The sequence below is a fragment of the Rhipicephalus microplus genome, chromosome 7 (assembly GCF_043290135.1).
Source record: "Rhipicephalus microplus isolate Deutch F79 chromosome 7, USDA_Rmic, whole genome shotgun sequence".
In the NCBI taxonomy this organism is placed as follows: Eukaryota; Metazoa; Arthropoda; class Arachnida; order Ixodida; family Ixodidae; genus Rhipicephalus; species Rhipicephalus microplus.
Window position 1 is genome coordinate 34965444 of NC_134706.1, and position 21352 is coordinate 34986795.

General features: G+C 45.5%; 2 protein-coding genes across 3 annotated transcripts in view; one reads left to right on the forward strand and one right to left on the reverse strand.

Moving 5' to 3' along the window:
* Positions 1–874: 874 nt before the first annotated feature.
* LOC142766896 (uncharacterized) lies at positions 875–3434 on the reverse strand. Its single transcript, XM_075868103.1, has 3 exons — positions 3278–3434; positions 1890–2239; positions 875–1043 (listed from the first exon to the last, which is right to left on the reverse strand). The coding sequence occupies exons 1-3, from the start codon at positions 3287–3289 to the stop codon at positions 926–928; spliced, it is 480 nt and encodes a 159-aa protein (XP_075724218.1). The 5' UTR covers positions 3290–3434; the 3' UTR covers positions 875–925.
* Positions 3435–8776: 5342 nt separating this feature from the next.
* The window catches only part of LOC119179661 (uncharacterized), a 28734-nt gene continuing 16158 nt past the window's right edge, over positions 8777–21352 (forward strand). For both annotated transcript variants that reach the window (XM_037430784.2, XM_075869000.1), the window contains exons 1-3: positions 8777–8975; positions 10227–10282; positions 18754–18894. In XM_037430784.2, the coding sequence (XP_037286681.2) occupies positions 8906–8975; positions 10227–10282; positions 18754–18894 (267 nt within the window). In that variant the 5' untranslated portion in view covers positions 8777–8905. The remainder of the gene's footprint in view (positions 8976–10226; positions 10283–18753; positions 18895–21352) is intronic.

Here is a 21352-nt window from a genome sequence, read left to right on the forward strand (position 1 = left end):
CATATCCACGGAGTGAATGATGGATAGTGGGGCGAAGCATCCGTCCGTCCATTCGTTCATGCTTCCGTCCATCCACGCGGGCGTCTGTGTGACCATCCATGCGTCCATCCGCCCGTCCATGCGTGCGTCTGTTCGTGCATCCGTCCATACTTTCGTCCATGCATCCGCTCCTGCGTCCGTTCATGCGCCCATCTGTCCGTGCAGCCATCCGTGCGTCCATCCATGCATCTGTTTGTGTGTCCATTCGTCCACCTATCCAACACTCCAAGTACCACCATCTCGCATATTTTCATCATATATTCCTCATATAGAAGCACCGCCATCCTGCGGACATTCGAAGGACTGAACGAGAGGAGGCACACGCACGCTTTCTTACGACTTGCCCTTCGTGTCTACTTCCCACCTTTAACCACCTCGAGTTCGTGGTATATACTAGTTCACTGTATTCATGGCCCTGCGGTCCAACGCTCGCTAAACCTTTCTAAAAACCTAGGTTACGCCCAGCCAGTATAACGTCGCAACCCTTTCTTGTCAGATAGTGCTCAATGTACATGCCAATGGCTGCTAATGGGGATCGCAGCGTGCGCGTTACCTAAAAGCCAAATGCTCCTGTCTCTAATTCCCCATTAGCAGCCATTATCATGCACATTGAGCACTATTTTTTATTGTTCAACAACGCACAAAAGAAATCTCTCACGGGCACCACCTAGGAGGTCAAAATGTAAGAATTGTTACACACTACGACTACGAGGGACGAATGGTGCCGCTATAAGAAGCTTCGCCCCATAAAGTGGAAAATTAACTCCAAAGGAGCGAAAAACAGGCCTTGCATACGACTCAATAGCTCTCGCGTTTATTGTCTGAATCACAACATGGAACATGGTGGAACCTCGTGGGGCGTTTCAAGTAACGGATGGTGGTGTATCTACACGGCGATGGTCTTGGTGCGGTGAAGGACGTATCCAAGCCGACTCTGGTGCACGGAACTGCGGGATCCGGTCACCAGGGGAGTGTGGTGGAAGTCAATCTGATGGTAGGGCAGTCTACAGGCAGAACATGGACAAAGAAACAATGAACTTAAGTGGTCGACACATCAATAGCAATAATAAGACCTAGAACTTCAGAGAAAACTCTCACGCACTGACTATAAATAATTGGTAAAGAAACTATAAACATTCGTCAGTACACTTTTTGTTGCTGTGCGGATTGCCTGCCGAAAAAACTTTAGCTGCTTAAATACTCGTCAAAGACATCGAAAAATGAACCTTAGGAAGGAAGATTCAATAAATTTTAAATGGTTTGACTTCAGAAGAAGCTAACACCTTTGAGCAAATGATACGCGAAGAATTCGTAAAAGTTATAAACTTTGTTTCACAACAGGATTGCTGCTGCATCGCCCTTACGGGCTGATCACACAAACATTGCTTAACTGCGACCGGCCAACGTTCACTTTTTAGACTTGACAAACTCTGCTTAAATGTCTGCGTCGAATCATCAGGTTCTTGTGGCGATTATAAGTTGTGCTGACTCATAGAACATGCGCCGTAGAAAGTACCCCGCCATATTATCCTTCAACATTAGGTTTGATTGTGGCATATTATGTAGCCGACTGAGTGAAAGTGTAATGCGTTCAATTCTGGTTTGCACGAGATCGACTCGTACAATAATTGACGTTTATAGCCTCCACTAGGAAGAAGCAACAAGCTAATGAGTGAGACGGTAACAGGTTTAAATTGCTCGTTCCTTAGGGGGCTTGGCGTTAAGCTTAAGGACATTAACCCCTCCCACGTTACGAAAAGTTAAACCTGACAAAGACTTATAGGTTGCGAGTGCTGCGGTGACTGTGGACAACAAGAAATGGCAACAGACAATGCGACGGTGATTCGTACCCGGTGAGTGGGTGGTGGTGGACGATGGTGGACTTTGGCTGCACGACCTTGGCGTGCTCGACGCTGTAACCGAACTCGTGGTTGGGCACGTGCACCACTTCGTGGTGCTGGGTCACCGAGGGCTTACGCACGACGGTCTGGTGGACGACTGGAGTGTGGTGGACTACTGCGGGGGTGTGGTGGACCACTTCGGGGGTGTGGTGGACCACTGCTGCTGAGTGGAACAGAGGAGCGTGGACAACTGGGGCAGTGTGAACGACTTGCGCCGTGTGGACCACTGGAGCGCTGTAGGCGTACACGTTGGTGCAGCGGACTCCGGCCACCAGGACAGAGAAGGCGAGAGCTAGGGTCTGCATTGAAAGAGTAGATGATACGCCATGAAATACATACAGAGGTAAATAGCTGTGCCGATAGATGAACAGACAAGTAGATATATAGGTAGGTGAATAGGGTAGTAGATGGATAAATCACGAAGACAAGGAAGTTAGCTGGAACAAACTGTGCGGAATAAAAATAAAAGATTGGGCCAATCGGATTACATTCGTGGTTTACAGCACAAAATGTCACGTCTCGTCCGGTCTCCTTTTTTGCCCGCAACGTTTTGCGTTGTAAACCATGATGGAAATTCGTTTTGTGACCACACAGTTCGGAATGGCAAGGCACGAACAGTACAATACACACGTAGCTGTATGTACGTGCCGTTGCATCAAGGTACACGTTCATTGCAACATTGGTAATGTTATAGCACGTGCGACATTTTTGTTTCTAGGACGCCATAGAGGGTGACACTCGAAAGATGAGGGACGCAGTTCAGCATCGGAATGGCTGGAATAAAGAAGAGTGTGTAAGGCCACAGACTAAGTTTAACGGCGCAAGGCACACGTGAGATGAAACGAAACGTCTAAGCGGTTTGCTATATAGACCACGTTTGACTCAACGTTCGAACAGAAAGTGGTAGATACACCTACAGTTTCTATGGCAGATATGCGCTGAGGATAGACACACATGAAACCAGTTTAAGATAAACAAGAATCGAAAGAAAGGTTTCTACGCAGTCAAGCAGCTCGGGATTAACTTGTAGCGCTACGGTATAGTTACTTTCTTCAGTTAAAACAAGTTACGCTGCTAAATGCTAGGGGCAAAGCAAAGAACTATAGGTGATTTTAAGCATAGTCACGCTGTAGCTACAAGGATTTGCTAGCTCTGCTGATGTACCATAGTAAATGCGATCACGGACAGTGTACGTGCAAGCTGGAAAATTATCAACCTCTTGCAAGACAGCGCACAAGAGACTTGCACGAGAACTTATCGAAAGAACTGTTCTCTAAACCAAAGGCTAAGGACAGCTGGGCCCTGAATGTGAGCCGAAGCCGCAGGATATCACTCACGAGAGAGTTCATGGCGATAGGTTGGAAGGACTTCGTTCACGAGGACGATCGAAGGCTCGTGGAGAGATGGTCCGGTGTAGGAGCGATGTGTGGTTTTGCAGATCAGTGAGTGCCTCTTTTTATACCCGGACCAAGTCAAGAGTTGTATCCGCTTTCGCTTTGAATTTGAAATCTCCAAAAAGTGGAAGCCCGATAGGAGAGGGCTGATTGCTATGTCAGACCGGTGGGGTGGGGTGACGTGAAACGATGAGAGGAGGGGGCGAACGAGGTGATATGACGACGTGGATCTGGTTCTGACCATGGTACGCCTTTGGTCCGGGTCATCGTGCAACGTTGAACGCTCAAGCTTATCTAACACACAGTCTGGAGGGGCATTGACCGCCGAAAGACCTCTCGAAAGCCAGTGTACAGTTGCTCAGATGAATGCTTAAGTGTTGCATTGCACCGATTTTATGTTGTGAAAAAAAAAAACCGAGAGAGGAGGATATTGATGATGGGAGTGGCTACGGGACAGTACGAAGTGCCCGAGATCGCGACAGGAGCACATATTTGTTGACTGCATCAAAAACAGCAACAAAAAGTAAGCAGATATACTTGTAAGAGATGCTTGTAACTATACGCAGTTTTCATTATCTATCTTTGTCTTGTATGTGCTTGAATTCTTATACATTTTTAGTTGACTTATGTTGCCTTCCTGATTTGCGCATCTGATACTTGTTTCTTTATTTTCTCTTTTTTTCTTGTGTGTTATATATGTTGTACCCACCCCCTCTATAATGCCCTACGGGCCCTGAGGGTATTCTAATAAATAAATAAATAAATAGATATGCGCAAGCCTTCTCGAAGAGCAAGCGATCGGTTTCCCCAAATAAACGCGAAAAAACTCTCCCCTACTGTTGCGTCTTGCGGAAAAACACCGATGCAGGGATCCAATGAGGAGGATAGAGCGTTTAAGAAGAAACGACCCACCCCTTGGCGATCAGATACCGATACAGAACAAGAAACAGCGGTGGCGCGTAGTTTGGTTTCTGTAAACTGATGAATCTGGGTAGGAGTCGAACACCCAAGCCCAGACGCGTCATTTTTTGGATAATTGCACTGTCTCCGCTTTACGTATGCAGCGTGGCAGACGATGGTGTCTGCTGCGGCACCGCTCGACCTTGAGTCGAACCCCGGACCATAAAAAGAGAGAGCCCCTGCTCGCAGCAGCAGCTGTCACATACGCTTAGCGAGGGTCAGTGGTCTGTCTCCCGGCCTGGCTGATTGGCGGCGCTCCAACTTGAAGCGAATGATGGAAGACTTCTAGGCGTGCGCTATGTACGGTGGCAGAATCGCTAGTCGGCACGTCGCGCGCGATTACAATCTGCTGGCGTGATTCGCCGCCAACAAGACATCGACACTGCGAGCTTCACACAACACCACCCGGCGCACGCAAAGGGAGTTCACGCGTGGCTCAGCAGGACGCCGCGGTGAGCCGGTTATCGCGCAATCCGCCGGCTGCCCCTTTCTGTCGTCGAGGGGGTGTTTATTACGTGCTTAGCATGGGAGCCGGGTTGTGTCTACATACAAGTTGTAAGAAATTCTCGCTAAGCAGCACGTGCGTGTTGCCTTGTATTTCTTGTTTCCTAGCCACGAAGGGCTGCACGTTTTGTCCTGCGTATGTACTGCACGCCAAAAAAAAAAAAACTTTTTTTCGAAATATATTGCTGGTGATCGTGAGGCAGTGTATACTGGGCACGCCTTCCGAATGTTGTCAGTTTGGTGCCCACTAGACGCAACTTGTGATTTCGTCAGCTTCAATTCATTTGCATCTGTATCATAATAAATGCACTACAGTTAAAAAGTTTACAATGAATCAGCCCTACACCTACCGTAGCCTTAAGGTTGGGTTTCAGAAGGTGACCTTACGCGAGACACATGAGCTGATTATGGGAGTAAGAGATATGAATCGATAAAGACACGAACAGTCAAATTCACCAACCCATCTGTTTTCATGCACATACGTCGTTAATCGTAGCACTGTTTATATAAGACACAAAACGGCTATAGGTTGACATTCTCACATGGCGGCTCCAAAACCCATCTGTAAAATACTTCACAAGTTGCGCTTAACCAAGAAAATAAGTTTTGATGCTCTCCCATTTTTTTTTTCGTTAATGAGATCAAGTAGTGATGCAGTTGTCCAGGAATATCACTGGATATAAGTATGTATGTCATGTCTATAGCTGCTTCAAATGTAAACGTTCAACTAGCGGTCGCTTTATTGTGAATGGTCCTGGCTAAATGTCATTCCTTTCTCGGTTCCGAACGACTTCTCGACTTTGCCAATCAAGCCGTCCAAGCCACACATTGCGTAATATATATTCCATGACAAGCAGTTGGGGAGGCAACAGTTAGTCTATTTGTCTAGGGTGGTTTCAAACGCACGATGAATTGGGAATGTTCTGGAAATTTACCGAGAAAAAAAAAATTGGCCACGTAGTGGCGTGTTCCGCTGCAAATGTCGTCGAAAAATGACAGTCTTCTGCCGGCGTTCTTTTGTGCATTGCATCGCATTTCTGTTGCAGCTGAAGAAACACTACGGTCTTTAGAATTACGCCTCTAGGCATTTTATAGTAGAGGAACATCACCTAATAGTTACGGTTTGATGTTACGCCTAAGATACGCGTGACATTTGCTTTCTTATCGACAATGTTCGAAACTATAAAAGCAGCCACCAGTTCAAGATAGCTGGCCATTGTTAAGCCACAGACATGGTGCTCGTTCGGGAGCGCTTCTTTTCACAAGATCCGGTGAACTGTCTCCCCCCATCCCAGTGGCACCTTCCACGCAGAAGGCGGCACCGTGCAGTTCCGGGCAAAGCTTCACCTTCTTCTCCAAGCACTGAGAACTGGTCTCGTAGAAGAGACCCAAAACGTTATTTAAGGCCGTGCCGGCCCCATGTTTGAGGGATTTTGCCCCAGCCGACGTTGTCTTGCTGGCCGACTCTGTACGAACTATAACCTGCTATATAGTAAACGCTCCTTCTTGTTGCTGTTTTCAAAACTGATTGCCTCCCTTTTCCGCCTCCGGGCGAAGGTTTCAGCGAAGTCCGTTCGACTGCTCGCCACTCTTGGCTACCACTACCATCGCGCCACATCGAATTCATAAGGCCATTCAGCAAGTACTTCAACTTTGGCCGCGTGGCTTAATCAGGGTGTGGCATACGTACGTACGTACGTACATACATACATACATACATACATACATACATACATACATACATACATACATACATACATACATACATACATACATACATACATACATACATACATACATACATACACACACACACAACACACACACACACACACACACACACACACACACACACACACACACACACACACACACACACACACACACACACACACACACACACACACACACACACACGAAGCTAGATACAAGTATCCGAAAAAAGCCTTTCGCCTATAACAAGTACATTACCTTAAAAAAAGGGTATTCAACCCTTTTCAGGGTATATTCCTCATGTCTAAGATACCCTAAAAGGTATCTTAGTTATGAGATGATGTTAATTTGAGCTACTTCTTGCACTGGTGTGCTTCTAAGGATTACTTAGTGACATTCCCAGGAAATAATTTCTGTATAAAGCTTACCTCTAGAGATCTAGCTAAACCTGAGAAACACTTCATGCCAAATCGCGGATAATTTTTGCTGCTTCAACATTTCTCGTCCCAGGTTCACTGACGCCGGCACATTGGTAAAACTATCTGCAAAGTTTATTCATTTCGAAAAAAAAACCTCAATATTTTGATATTGGGCTTTCGTGCTGTTCGACGTAATAAAGTCCGGTCGGCGCCCGATGGTTCATGTCATAGATCGTTGTTTCAATGCAGTTGAAACTCGATCTAACGGAAACAGATTTTTACAAATTATTCGATCTAACGAAGACATTTTCATTCCTCGGCAGGTGCCCATATAAGGTTCAATGTTTTCGTCAACTTGTATCAACGAAACTATGACGGCACACACATTCACTTAACGAAGTTCCTCCGAAAGAAGAAAACAGTAAAACGCGTACTTAAGTGCGGCGATTTCACTGAAATTTTCACATCAACGGGTTCTTCTACGAGCGCGAGCTGTTACGTCATCGGGTTAAACATCTAGTCACACTAAAAAGAACAGTAGTTTTTTTTATCTTTTTATGGGACTGCACGCCGCGCTTATGCTGGTAAATGTAAGCTGAATGGTCGGTTGCCAGTTTACGCACCAAGGGGCATTCATTAGAGGTAGGGAAGGTTTTTAAATGCGAAGCATTTCTTAGCGAACTTCGGCGACATTGACCGTATCTATCTATCTATCTATCTATCTATCTATCTATCTATCTATCTATCTATCTATCTATCTATCTATCTATCTATCTATCTATCTATCTATCTATCTATCTATCTATCTATCTATCTATCTATCTATCTATCTATCTATCTATCTATCTATCTATCTATCTATCTATCTATCTATCTATCTATCTATCTATCTATCTATCTATCTATCTATCTATCTATCTATCTATCTATCTATCTATCTATCTATCTATCTATCTATCTATCTATCTATCTATCTATCTATCTATCTATCTATCTATCTATCTATCTATCTATCTATCTATCTATCTATCTATCTATCTATCTATCTATCTATCTATCTATCTATCTATCTATCTATCTATCTATCTATCTATCTATGTAGCTTCTACGTACGAAAATTACCATCGCATGGTACGATTGTATGAAGTGCAGGTCAGCTGGTGATAACCTCACTAACCTAATATTCGTGTCATGCACGGGACAATCAACATGACACAGTGGAATGCGGTTTGCTTGAAAGACATCCGTTGACGTGCTGTATAGCCATCGCCCGCTACAAGCCATTCTTCAATCTTCGTCACGCACTTCGTCGAAGGGCATTGCCCTCTGACATACCATGTGGTAGACACGCGGATTTCGCGTGTCTAGGTCGAGCTTGTAATTTCACTTTTTAATAGTTCGAACCAAGTGCGATATGAAAGAATACATTTCGTTAAGGGGAGCATTAACTTTTAACTAAAGAAAAGTGCTCCATTTAAAGGTATTTTCTCAATGTGATTGTTACGTCGGAATTTATGCTAGGCAGTGTTGGTACTGAGATCTCATGCAGTTAATCGTTCTGCGAGCTAAATCAATGCCTGCAATTAATGCGCACCTTGTGCCGAATCTCTTCGAGCAGAATGTCTTTCTTTGAACTTTATATTTTATTTGTCTTTCTTTGTACTTTATAACCTATATACTATAAAATATGAGCTTAATATCAAAGGGCAGCCTATTCCTAAAACAATGGGTCTCGGGTGATTTCGCTGAGGTCCCGCCATCTCACGGCTCCTGTTCTTCGCCCGCATTTTTCCCCATTAATAGAAGAAACTTAGCTGAATAAAAAATATAAGTAAATGTGAGTAAGCCTCCATGTGCACGTGTATCGAGTGTGGGTTTTGAAGGCACTATGTAAAGGCTCGGAAGAAACGTGTGACCAGCATTGACGGTCACACAATTCTTCCCAGTCCACCTTCTTGAGGTTCAGCGGAGAGCGATGGTGATCAAAAACACCGCCCTCTCTCTCATGCTTGCTCACGTGTTTTGGGTACATTGTAGTGGTCAAAGTGAGTACAATGATTGACTTTCTTTAGAATATGAGCTGTATAACTACATTGACTGGATCTAATGGTGTTTTAGTGTCTGCCCTGTTTCAGTATAACCCATGTAGTCTTGCCAATAGTGGGGGAACCAATAGGGACGTACCAGAAAGAGATAAATAGCAGCAACAACGGGCAATGATATTATCCAGACAGCTGGTTGGTTTGCTACTCTTGCACGAGGAAAGGGTTAATGGGATAAAAAGAGAGACAATAGAAAAGTGAGGTATGCACTACAAGTGAATACTTTCACTATACATCTAATGAAAACTTGGACGCGAAATAATTGCAGTAATTAAGTTCACGTGTTCTTGCGAGGTGCGCTTTGTGCGTGCGTGGTGCTCAGATGCTGCACCCGGCTACAAGTTCCGCAAATAATGATTTATTTCTTTCCGTCGTCATTTTTATGTAAAGAGACCACACTGTCACAACAAGCTTTGACGCTTTCCGTTGGAGCGCATTGGGAGCTATGGCAGCAGCAGTTTATTTAACCTTAGCTAAGGCAGCTTGAAAGTGGGCCACAGCTTGAACTTCCCCACCGAACTGAAAACTTCACAACTCTTTGCTCCTGCTGCAAGTTAGAATAAACTCAATTCAGCGTAGGGTCTCAGTAGTCCTACAGTATATAGATATGCTGGATGCTGACTAAAAGGTTGCGGGATTGATTCCGGTCGTGGCGGTCGCACTTTGAAAAAAGGCGATATGCCTGGGGCCCATGTACTCAGTTTTAGGTGCACGTAACAGAACCCCACGCGGTCGAAATTTGCGACGCCCATATATCCCATATTTTGTTCAGGGTCTGCATTATGAGCAGAACACGTAAGTATGATATGATCAGGAGTGAGTGATGGAGTGAAAATAATTTATTAGGTCCACAATAGGCGCGAGTTAACTCCACCTTACCTGGCTTGGCCCACTCAAGTGGGGGGGGGGGGGGGGGGTCAAGTTAAACCTGGCCGCCCTCTCAAGGGCCGTCTGGACGGCCCAGAATGTGAGAGGTCAGGTTCTGAGTCTGCAGGATGAATACTTTTACCCAAAGTATTTAGTTCAGAACTCATAATAGCATGTACCCCCTTCTTTCCAACGGCGATGATTTAACGTTCACGGTAATGAAAAAAAAAACAGTTATGAGACGGAACTATCCTCACATGCTTGCATTAATGTAGTAAGTAATGAAATTTCTGTTGAAGTGCTGCATTCTTTTGCTTTCTTCGATAGGTGATTACTCCAAGATACCTCCCAAAGAGCAGAAGTACATGGAACACGTCGAAAACGTAAGCTATTCGCGAGATAATGCATTTGTTTGGTTTGGAGATAATCTATAGTAACGATGAAAATACGATTACTGTCATGTTCTCCTAATCTGGCATTAAATACGGCCGTCAAGCCTCCAGAGGTGGCAGAACGGGACCGTCACCTGGTTCACGCACTGGAAGCACAAATGCTTGAGGCGTAATTTACGCTGTTTCAATGTTGTCCGAAAAATATGGAGCACCTGCGTGTAGCGAAAACGGACCAAATTTACAGCAAATGGCCCACACCTTAACTTTCGTGGGAAGAGCAGTTCGATAGAGAAGTCTCGCGCTTGCCTACGTCCCTCAAACCACCCAGATGTCTTCAACGCGAGTATTACACAAAGCACGTAGCCAGGAAAATTTTCGAAACGATGCCGTTACACGCGCTGGATGATGCAAAGCAGGACCGCTCTTTCTCTATGTCCCTCACTTTGCTGCGTTCATGGGCTCGTCTCTCCTATAGTGGCCGAGTGCTGCTCCCATAGGTCTGCGAACTCACTCGTGACTTAAGAGCTCACTCGGACTCGCCCAGACTTAGATCGAGCCATGAGTCTGAGTGAGTGAGTCCGGGAGAGTGATGTTTTGGCGAGATTCAGTCCGAGTGAGTGCGGTTGAATAAAATGTTCATGAAGATGAGTCCGAGGAAGTTCTTCACCTCAGGACACTTTTTGTGAGTCCAAGTCTGAGTGAGTCCAAAGTGCCGGATATATTTACTGAGTGAGTCTGAGTGAGTTCCACAGCGGCGAGTAAGGGTACTTGCGAGCCGACAAACAGGTCCTTAGAACTGCATGAGACTTTAGTGGCCCTGCTTACAGCCATCCGTATATCTCATGTGGTGTGGTCACTCTCAAAATCAAGTGGCTGATATAAGTTTAAAATAAGGCAAACAATGTTAGAAACTAGCTTAAAATAAACGACGTCTAATATAATATAATAATTAGAATATACTCGAAAAAAATTGCAATAAATGACTGACCCCCCCCCTCCAAAAAAAGACCCCTTCGGACCTGGAGGACCAGCGACAACTCGTCGCCAGGGCCAATAAGGCAGTCGAAGCCAGAGGGTTCCTGGACTAGGCAACACTCCCACCTTAGGGTGACACCGGGCCTCGCTCGGAACACTGTTTCTAAATAAACCTTTATTTCTCTCTCGGAAACATGCGGTTAACTATTGCGCCACCAAGAGAGGGCGCCGTAACATCATGAAGCCCGCCATTTCCCTGTGTGCTTCGCGGGCTACATCTGAGAGAGGGAAGTGACGTTACGCAACTTGCTGCAGACGTCTCTCAACTACCGTAAGAAGCCGGAAGTCGATAAAGCGCGTAAAGAACTAACGCTCATGGCACACAGCGAGTTCACCAGTCTCATTATCAAGGTTATACTTGTGCCGGAGTAACCATGAATGTGTACCGCAAACATAGGCGTCATCGACAGTTTGGCCAGAGAAGCAGCAGGAACTCTACGTACTCGAATCACTGAGCGCCCTTCATACCCACTGTCTCATATTTCACACCGATGCAGCTGCTAATGCGTTTTTTGTTGTTGACATAGCAAGATCAGACTGATGACATTATGACCAACACTGTGGATGCCAAAAGATCCGTTTAAGAACAAGAGCTTGATTTTCTTCACTTATGGACGTGTCTGCGCCTCATAGTGCTGCCGAGTTTCGTATTGTTGACCATCACAGCGTTGTGAAGTCGATGCACGTGCTTAAACTAAATGCCCAGGAAATATTGGAGGTTCTCTGCAGGCCCTTTGGAAGCTTACGCGAATGGTTCTGAATTTCACATCCGGAGAGGCTGTGTTTAGGGGTGTGCGAATATTCCAAACACCCAATGTTCGATTAGACCAGTCCGCTATTAGATTCCATACGTAAGGCGCTTTTACAATTCAAAAGGTTCGAACACCAAAAGAACGCATAGCAAGGATGAAGGAAATAAATGTACAATTAAAGGCTCGTTTTTTTTTGGTTAGACACGATATTAATGGTATCTAACAGACAATCATAGGGGACGGTACATGAGGTAATTGTACTGCAAATGTGAAAAAAGAAAAAAAATGGATGAAAAGATGACTTGCCGTGGGCAGGGACCGATACTGTGATTTCAGAATAACGCGTCTGATGCGCTACCAACTGAGCTACCACGACGTCCATCCTTTCCTCCACTTTATTGAGTATATATGTGAATTAAACGTGGGAGTGTCAGTCAGCGCCCTGACCACGGCAACTTATCGTTTCATCCACTTTTTTTCTTTACATATACATTACACTTACCTCATATAACATCCCCTATACTTTCCTTGGCATGATTATCTGTTAGACAAAATTAATAACACAAAAACATGGAAATCAGAACAAATATTTGCACATCTGTGCTACATTTGTTAGAGTTCGATGCCACAATAGACAAACTGTTTCTATTTCTTTCCATTTCATGTCCCTTTTAGTATCTTTCGTTGTCCTTCTTTCTCCTTTCCTTTCTGTCTCCAACTCTCCCTTGCTTCCTTCTTATATTCATCTCCATGCTTATTTCTCTCGCTTCCACTCTTTCTCATTCTTCGTGGCATGCATTACTCTCTCCTTTTCACTTCTCTGTTCTGTCGTAGGGAAAAGAAGGGGAGAGTGATAGGCAAAGGAAGTGAGGGTGTGGGGGCCGGGAAGTGATTTTAAATGAAAAGAAGAGAAAAGTGAGCCCCGTAACTGTCTCTCAGGGGGAGGACACCTCAACAGTAGCTCACGAGGGGTGGGGGTGAAGGAGAGATTAAAAGGATAGGATTAAAAGGTAAAGCGATAGAGAGAAAGGAAGGAGAGAGTGAGGCACAGGGACAGCGAACGATGGAAGTAAGGAGAACATAGGAAAGATAGGGATGGTCGCAGGAGTCCGAGGATGGGGCACCACTCGACGAGAGCTCTTGCCGGCGTCAGGAGATGGCGTAGGGCGAGTCCAGTCGGCCAGAGCTACGCTGTCGTCGGAAATCGGCGTCAGGAGATGGCGTAGGGCCAGCCCAGTCGGCCAGAGGTACGCTGCCGTCGGAGATCGCGAGGGCACAACCAGTCGGCGTGGAATACAGCGAGCGAGTCCCCGTGGGGCGTGGAGTCGTGGTGTAAGGGTAAAGAAGACAAGAGGATCCAGGGGAGGAGTCACAGCATAGCCATCGCACAGTGCAGCGAAATTTAGGAAAACAGAGGCTACCACATCCTCTGTTCTCTCGGTCTTAACGCCGCTAATTCGTGTGCCCCCTCTCTCTCTTTTTTTTTTGTGGTGGGCTGGGGCTAGTCAGATAGAGGGCAGGGGGATGGAGTGTTGGCGCTGTGGTGAAACATTGCAGTCCCCCTAACGGACTGTGAACTGATATGCAGGCTTGAGTTTCCTAAACGATGTAAAATGGCGGTCATAGAATGAAAAAGTGGTGCACACTGTAAGCGAGTGTTTTTCTAAACAGTGTTTATATAGTAATGTGAAACGTCGGCAAGCGAGCGTGTTGTGTACGATGCCGAGGCATCTTAACGAAAGTACAGGTGCCTGAACTATCTGGAACCCTCACGTGCACCGTGCCTCATGATGGCACGTCGTCTAGGCAAGTGAAACCTCGAAATTATCAATATGTTGTGGGATGTGTGAAAGCAGTTAAATTTTAAAGCGAATGTAGCTTCCGATGACTTATTTACCTTACCTTTAGAGATATTATAGGTTAAAGGATGTAAAGTAACAAAAAGAGTACTTTGATCAGTAGGGTTGGGTGGCGGTTGAGCATATTGTCCACAGGACAAACATTTGAAATCCACTCGCGGCACTAAAACATGAATGGCGGCTTTTAAAGGTAGGGTACATCAGTAGCACGAGTTTATGTTTGACTCCCCTAGCCGATGTCGAAAACTCGTATGAAGCTTACCGGGAAGGTTTTATGCTCTCAGTAGAGTACCAAGTACGCTCAATCGTTAAACACTATCTCTAAGCACAGGTACAGCCCTTGTTACATTACTTGCCTTTAATTATTGAAATCTTCTACGTCCTTAAAGCTGTGGTCAGTAGTCAGATATTAACTTACGTGTTGCAGTATTTAGGTTGCTGCTCTACATAGGCATTTTACGTCACTCCGTTTTCTTGTATGTAGTGCTTGCGTCTATCGTATAGTACATAGTAAGTACCTCGCTGCATGCTTTTATTACAGGAGGGAGTTTGGTGCAAGTTTAATGACTCTTGATTCACTTTATTGTACGTTCACTCAATCATATATTTGGCAATTTCTAAGTTTTGTTTGATGTGTCACAATAGCATGTTGCTTAGTGCGATTCGGCTAGACCTCCCTTTGGCGGCATAGCTGTTCAAGCTCGGAGTAAGGCCGGTGTCGTAGACAGACAAATGGGCTAATATGCACCACAAAAAGTGGATGCGCATGCAAAGTAGCTCCCAGCGGGTAATAGCCATGCATAGAGAGAGAGAGAGATACTTGCATGAAAAGCAGAAGATGCTAATGACATACTTTAACCACGAACAAAGAGTAAAGAAACACACGACTAGAACAAGTGGCACTTCCAACTAAAGCAGACTGAGTGGAAACCCAGAATTAAGGAAGTACCAACTAGGCCAACAACCAGTCCTGAAGATGCTAACCTGGCCGCTATAAGCCTGACATACTACACCAGATGAAAGGTGGTGATTATGATTACGATGTCTGCAATAGTGAACGCTTCTCCCCCCCCCACACACACACAGAGGGAGAGAGAGAGATTACACTGTTCACAAAGTATTGTTAAGGCTCATGCCCCCCCCCCCCCCCAAAAAAAAAAAAAAAAACTCTACAGCGATTACGTGGCGCGAGGCGCATAGGCGGTGCTTTGCCATGGGCGAAGAATATGCCGCAGTTCGAAGCACGACTCTTGCTGAAGGTGTAATGCAGCCTTCAAATTCAAAGAGATTGTCTTTCCGAGGCGCTGCCATTTATAGCAAAGAGTGGGAAAGGGAAGCGAGAGTGAGGAAGTGTGCAGTGAGAATGAAGAGGAAGCAAATAAACAACAACAACAAAAAAAAAACGCCAGGCCTGCTTGGAACGCGCAGCATAGTCACAGCGAAAGCTGGAAAGGTGGCCTTTCAGCGCCTTTTCTAAACACTCTGGGTAACTGCTACAAGCACACTAGCTGGGTACCTACTACGCCATCAATATTAACAATTTTAGTGAAGCGTGGGAGCACTCACTGTGTCACTAATCATTATTTTGCGGAGAGACGGAATACGCGTGATACGCGTCTTTGACATCGTGCGCACTGTCTTGATTCGGTGGCGCACGACGATAGAAATTATGATTTGAGTCCTTTGAAACCGACTAAAAAATTGAGACGAATGACTTGTTGCACTGTTCGCATTGTTTGACGCCTGATTGCTCCTTTAATGCTCTCAAGCACTCTATTACACACTCCAACGTGACGTCTTCCTCGATATGAAGCCTGCCTACGGTCTCATATCCTCCACTAAACTCTACACTCGATCCTCCGCCCCGCCAGACAGCGTTGCCGACTACCGAGAAAAAAAGAAGTTCCGGGTGAGGGGCCACCACCTTGATATTGTGGTTTTTTGCTCTCCATGCCATGGATGAACAATGTCGGAGGGGGGGGGGGGGGGGCACGGGCCCGGTGTGCCCCTGACTCATTGCGTTCTTCGCTAGGATGCGACGCTTGCTCGCCAGCTCTGCTGTTAACTAAGCTTTTTCAGGTGTAGAACTGGCTTCATTTTTTGAACAGCGAAGCTATGGAAGTCCGGCGAATACCTTGGCGTCTACAAATGTGGACGCAAAAGCGAATCGTGAAGTAGAATGCGCCACAGAAATTCAGTAAATCTCTCTACTCGCTGCTGGTTTAATAAAAATTAACAAGGCAGCATACGGGCGACAGACAGCAATTGAACAAACATATTTAGGCTAGAAACGTAACAAGCAATGAAGAAATACTTTATTACACCATCAAAATTCATCCAGTGACAAACGCCGTGGCCACATGTTTCAGCTTCACTGACGAATTCCGGAGTTCATCAGCGGTACGCGTAACGAGAGAATAGGGAGTTTTAGAATACCGTTTGAAAGCGTTGCGGGCGTAGCGGGCGCCATATGAGATTTAGAATAGCGTTTACCCTGCTGCAAACCGCAACGCACGATCGCAGCGACACCGTAGCCTCGAAACCAACGCTTGCGGGACACATGCGGGTCGCCATTACCGCACGCAATTTCGAATTTTTTTGCGTGCTGTCCGCGAACGCGAACGCCGACTCGCGTTACGACGCATGCGCAGTGGCAGCGACCGCACCGCAAGGGCTCGCGGTGCGCTATTCTAAAACTCCCTAATACTAGGGAACGCTAAAGGCAACGGCGGATGCGCGAAAACCCCATAGAAGACCTCAGCAAACGACGACGTGGGGAGGAGGGGGGGAGTGGTTTTAAGATAGAGAAAAGAAGAGAAAAGTGAGCCCCGTAACTGTCTGCATCAAAGTGCGACACCTCAACAGTAGCTCACATGGGATGGTGGTAAGGAGGGATTAGAAGAATAGGATTATATGTATAGAGAAAGAGAAAGAGAGATGTGCTAAGCCAGGGAGCGAGGACATATCGAGGGGATAGGAGAGATAGGAAAGATGAAAACATGGTCACAGAAGTCCGAGGACGGGGCACCACTTGCGAGAGCTCTTGTCGGCGTCAGGGGATGGCGTAGGGCAAGTCCAGTAGGTCAGAGCTAGGCTGTCGTCGGAGATCGACGTCAGGAGGTGGCGTAGGGCCAGTCCAGTCGGCCAGAGCTACGCAGTCGTCGGAGATCGCGGGGGCCAACCGGTCGGCACGGAATCCAGTGAGCGAGTCCTACGACGTGGTCCGAGACCTCTGGGAGATTCACACGCATGGTTTTAGGGCGAGTTGCTGTCCCTGGAATTCGTACGTGCGTGTCGTGTCTGCGACTGAATGAGGTTTAACTCGAACCTGCCTGCGCTGAGGAGCAGCCCTGGAAACATTCTAGCGTCACCCTTGCTAAAGCCTATCAACAACCTCGACGAAACGAGATTAAGAGTATACAGTTCCGTACAACTTCGCTTCTTTTTATTTTAAGCCTTGCGCGACATTGTAAGAGCTACGCCATTTTTCAGTCTTCCCAGTGGACTTTCCGGAGTCGGAAGCCAAGTTTATATTTTGAGAGGATTCACGCCCGCTGAAAGTCTATTCGTCATTAAAAAAAAAAAAAGCCACAATCGTGGATTGGCTGCTATGTACGACACGTCAGCACTAGTTGACGTATTGTATTTTATACATTAGTTTTTACTATAGTGTTGAGTCTCTAGATTAGTTTGCTGGTGAGTACATGTCGAAAATATTATAATTATGTTTAGGATGATGCTTTACGTTCTTTTTGTATTCCTCGTAGGACAACATGAGGATAGTAGCCCCTTCATGTACCAGTCAAATTAGTTTAGCCATGTTAGCCATAATTTGAGTTATCCTTACAAAAAACCGCCGCGGATAGTTATAGTGATTACAGCAATTTGCAGCGATTGCTGTTATGTAGCCAGAAAACGCCAATGACATATTTTCGGAGATCTGGTCGTTTGATTTGTTATGCTGAAAGTGTTGACGGGGTACCACACGGAAATGCTTCCGTAGTAATTTTTGGAGGCCGAGCGTTGTTGCAAACGAGGTTTGCCAACTAGCGGGAGACAGGTGAGCAGTTGTGCTAAATAATCACTGCAGTAATTCGCTGTTTACTGAAATACCATTCCGTTTTTGGAATTCGAGGAAATAGCCCGCGGCATGAGCCTCCAAATTTTAAAAGGGCCTGTTGTAAATGGCCTTGTTTAATGCAGGCAATGCAGAATGATGTAAGACATTAATCAACGGCTATAACGAAGAGTACGAAGTACTGATTTCCTTCATTGCATACGTAAAAAATTCTGGGGCTTACGGTGCTAACATCCCCGACTAGGTTCCGCAACCACATGCCAACTACTGTTTTCATATGCTCAAAAACAGTCTGCCGAGATTACTAAAGAAACTTCCGCTGCCGAAGAGCTGGTGCGGGTTGTAACGTAGAAAAACTATTTGAAATTATTTTCTAAAGTACTGTATATTCTCAGTGTACTTGCGCAGAAATAACTCTTACTGAATATTGCTAGTCTTTCCGCGCAGATGTCTTGCAATATAAAATGGTTTCTGTTATTATTGTTGTCATTATCATTTTACTTACTTTCTAGCTGTCATGTTAGTTGCCACATTCTGGGAAAGGGAGGAAACTAGTTCAACTGGGGTTGACGCAGCCTTTATTCCGTTTTCCTCACCATGCCTTGTAAATTCACTGTAATTGTTTTGTTAAATGAACTCAAACTTCAATCTTGAAGGAAACATTCGCACTCTCTTTTTAAGAGACAGAAAGTGCAGCCGAAAAGTACTGAATAACTTCTCGTTTTCTTTTGACTGCAGCTGCTTCAAGGGCGGGCGAAACTCTCCCTAGAGAGAGCTGTGAATGGAATAATAGAAAATAATAAGCATATCTGCTGGACCTCCACATTTATAAAGTATTCGTGGCCTGAGTATACTCACACTGTACAGTTCATTGACAGGGTAAGTAAGGTGCGATTGATACAACAACGTCATGAAATTAAATTCCGCCATGGAGGTCACGTCGCTCTGGTGCTATAGACGGCTGTCTCAATGGTTACGGGATCGAATAGCAGCGACGGTTTCGATAAACGAGAAATTGTGGACAACCGTGCACTTAAAGAGTTATGGGCAGTTTGAAGAACCCCAGGTGGTCGAAGTTTCTTCTGCCCTCCGCTAGAATGTCCCTCTTAATCGTGTCGTGCTTTTCGGACGCAAAAATGAAATAATAATAATAATAATAATAATAATAATAATAATAATAATAATAATAATAATAATAATAATAATAATAATAATAATAATAATAATAATAATAATAATAATAATAATAATAATAATAATAATGATAATAATAATAATAATAATAATAATAATAACCACTGTAAAATTAAGAACTGTAGTAGTGATGTTGCACAATCGAATAGGCTGTCGACTAAGTTTCTTATGTAGTTAGATGCACGCAAACTATAATCGTAACTGTAACAAGGCTTAATTTTTCTGTTGAAAAATGGCGCATGGTTACGAGTACGTAACTATATAATTCCACGTTGCTTAGTGACCGTGGCTATTTTGAGAAATATGTGTAGTATAAAAACATGTGGTGGGTTCATGGGCTCTCGGACACAGAGTCAAGGAGAAGAAAACATTTGTAGACACGCCACTCAAAAGACAAATAGACGCACGTACGCTTGTCGAACGCTACTATAGGCACCCGACAGTGGACCAGAAGGCGCGACGAAGCTCTTTGGGCCGCCTCAGCATTGTTGGTACCAACCGCCAGGGATACTGAAAAAATGGAACACTCGCTGAGCACAGTGACACGCTGAAGTGTCCGTGCCCTCTTCGGCACGTTTTCAAAGAACGCTTCCTGGGCGTTTACATAATCAGCCGTGACCTCCTTGCTCACAACTAAAGAAAGAAAATGGTATGCACGTGCAAATTCGGTTTTGCAGCGTCTACTCGCTAGGCTACGCATTGGAAGACTCGGTTTTGCTGCGCCTACCCACTGGGCTGTGTGTTCTGGAGCTACTATCAGATCTCGTAAACTGTATTGCAGGGTGCCTATACACAACTACACTTGCTCTACGCTCAGTTCCTGCTGCGCGCGCGCTCCTTCGTCTTCTTCAGTTCTGTGTTCGGCTCTTTATCACATCCTCGTATACTATAAACAGTATTAGACCTCGTGTTTATATGACTGCACTGATGACATCTGCAGTATACATTTCTTTCTGTGCGTGCTGCTACTTTAACCCATTGAAGAAATTCACACTTTCAGACAGCCATGACACAGGTATGTCATGAATATGCATAGGTAGAAAGTAGCTATAGTAAATATTCATCACCAACATCAGGCAAAGGCTGCCGAGTAACCAAGGCTCATAGTGTTTTTACGCATGAACCCTTAAATGCATGTTTCAATGTTGGGTGGGGTAGAGAAAATGTAGTCCAAAGAAAGTGCGCGCAGAAACGGTGCGTCCAGTTGAAGGACTTGACCCTTGAGGTGTTCCCGCGAGTGTAGAAAAGGCGAGCCTGAAAAAGCCGAGCCTGAAGAGAGTGCGGAGCTGGGCGGCCTTTTTCGTATCCCTTTTAGGGGCGAGCCTCCTTAGGGTCGCGCCATGTCCGCCGTAGTGACGCCATGACGATGAAGCTTCTGCGTCCGTGGCACAGCATATGCAAGGTACCCCCTCTATATCATGCTGATGACGATGATGCTGGTGGCGATGAAGGAAAGCGCGTTCCAGAGCACACATTTTCTTCATGATGGCACAGCAAGGTTGCCACTATACGCCGTGACGATCATACGATGACGCTGACCTCACATTCTCTTTCTGCCATGGAGAAAAGCGATCGTGAAAGCACTATCACCCTAGAAAGGCGCTCGCGGAAAGCGTTGCTTATAGCCGATGTGAAATATGTCAATTTTTTGTATATGTATCGGCACAATAGACCATCTTCTATTTTTTCACCGAAAACAATGATTTGGTGGGTGACTGTGTCATGGCTCATGTAACCACTGCGCCGTTAAAGGGGCCCTGTGACACTTCTTGCGCATTGTCAGAAAACGCTGCCGATCGGTGGTCGAGGATACCGAGAACACGCAAACCAAATATTATAGCGCAGCATGCTGGGTGCAATTAACATTGAATTCTCAAAGTCAGCTAAAAATTGCTGTCTTCTCTCGACAAAAGACTCCACCCTGCTCAATCCCCTCCCTGCTTAGCTTCCAGTGCTTCCGTCGGGACAGGAAGAGGGAATGCACTAGCAGCGCGCGAGAAATTTTGGCAACTCCACGCGTACTGGACGGAGTCTAACAGACAGACAGACACAGAACTTTATGTAGGTCCTGACGAACAAGGAGGTAGAGCAGCGGGCCGCTCCCACGTCGCAACGGGTAGGGCGAGCCTCACCGCCGCGTCGT

Bases quoted from the DNA above. Each gene is read 5' to 3' on its own strand.
- LOC142766896 (XM_075868103.1), bottom strand. The intron at 1,044-1,889 runs GTACGAATCACC...TTCTGCCTGTAG, and splicing joins CACCACCACCCACTCACCGG to ACTGCCCTACCATCAGATTG.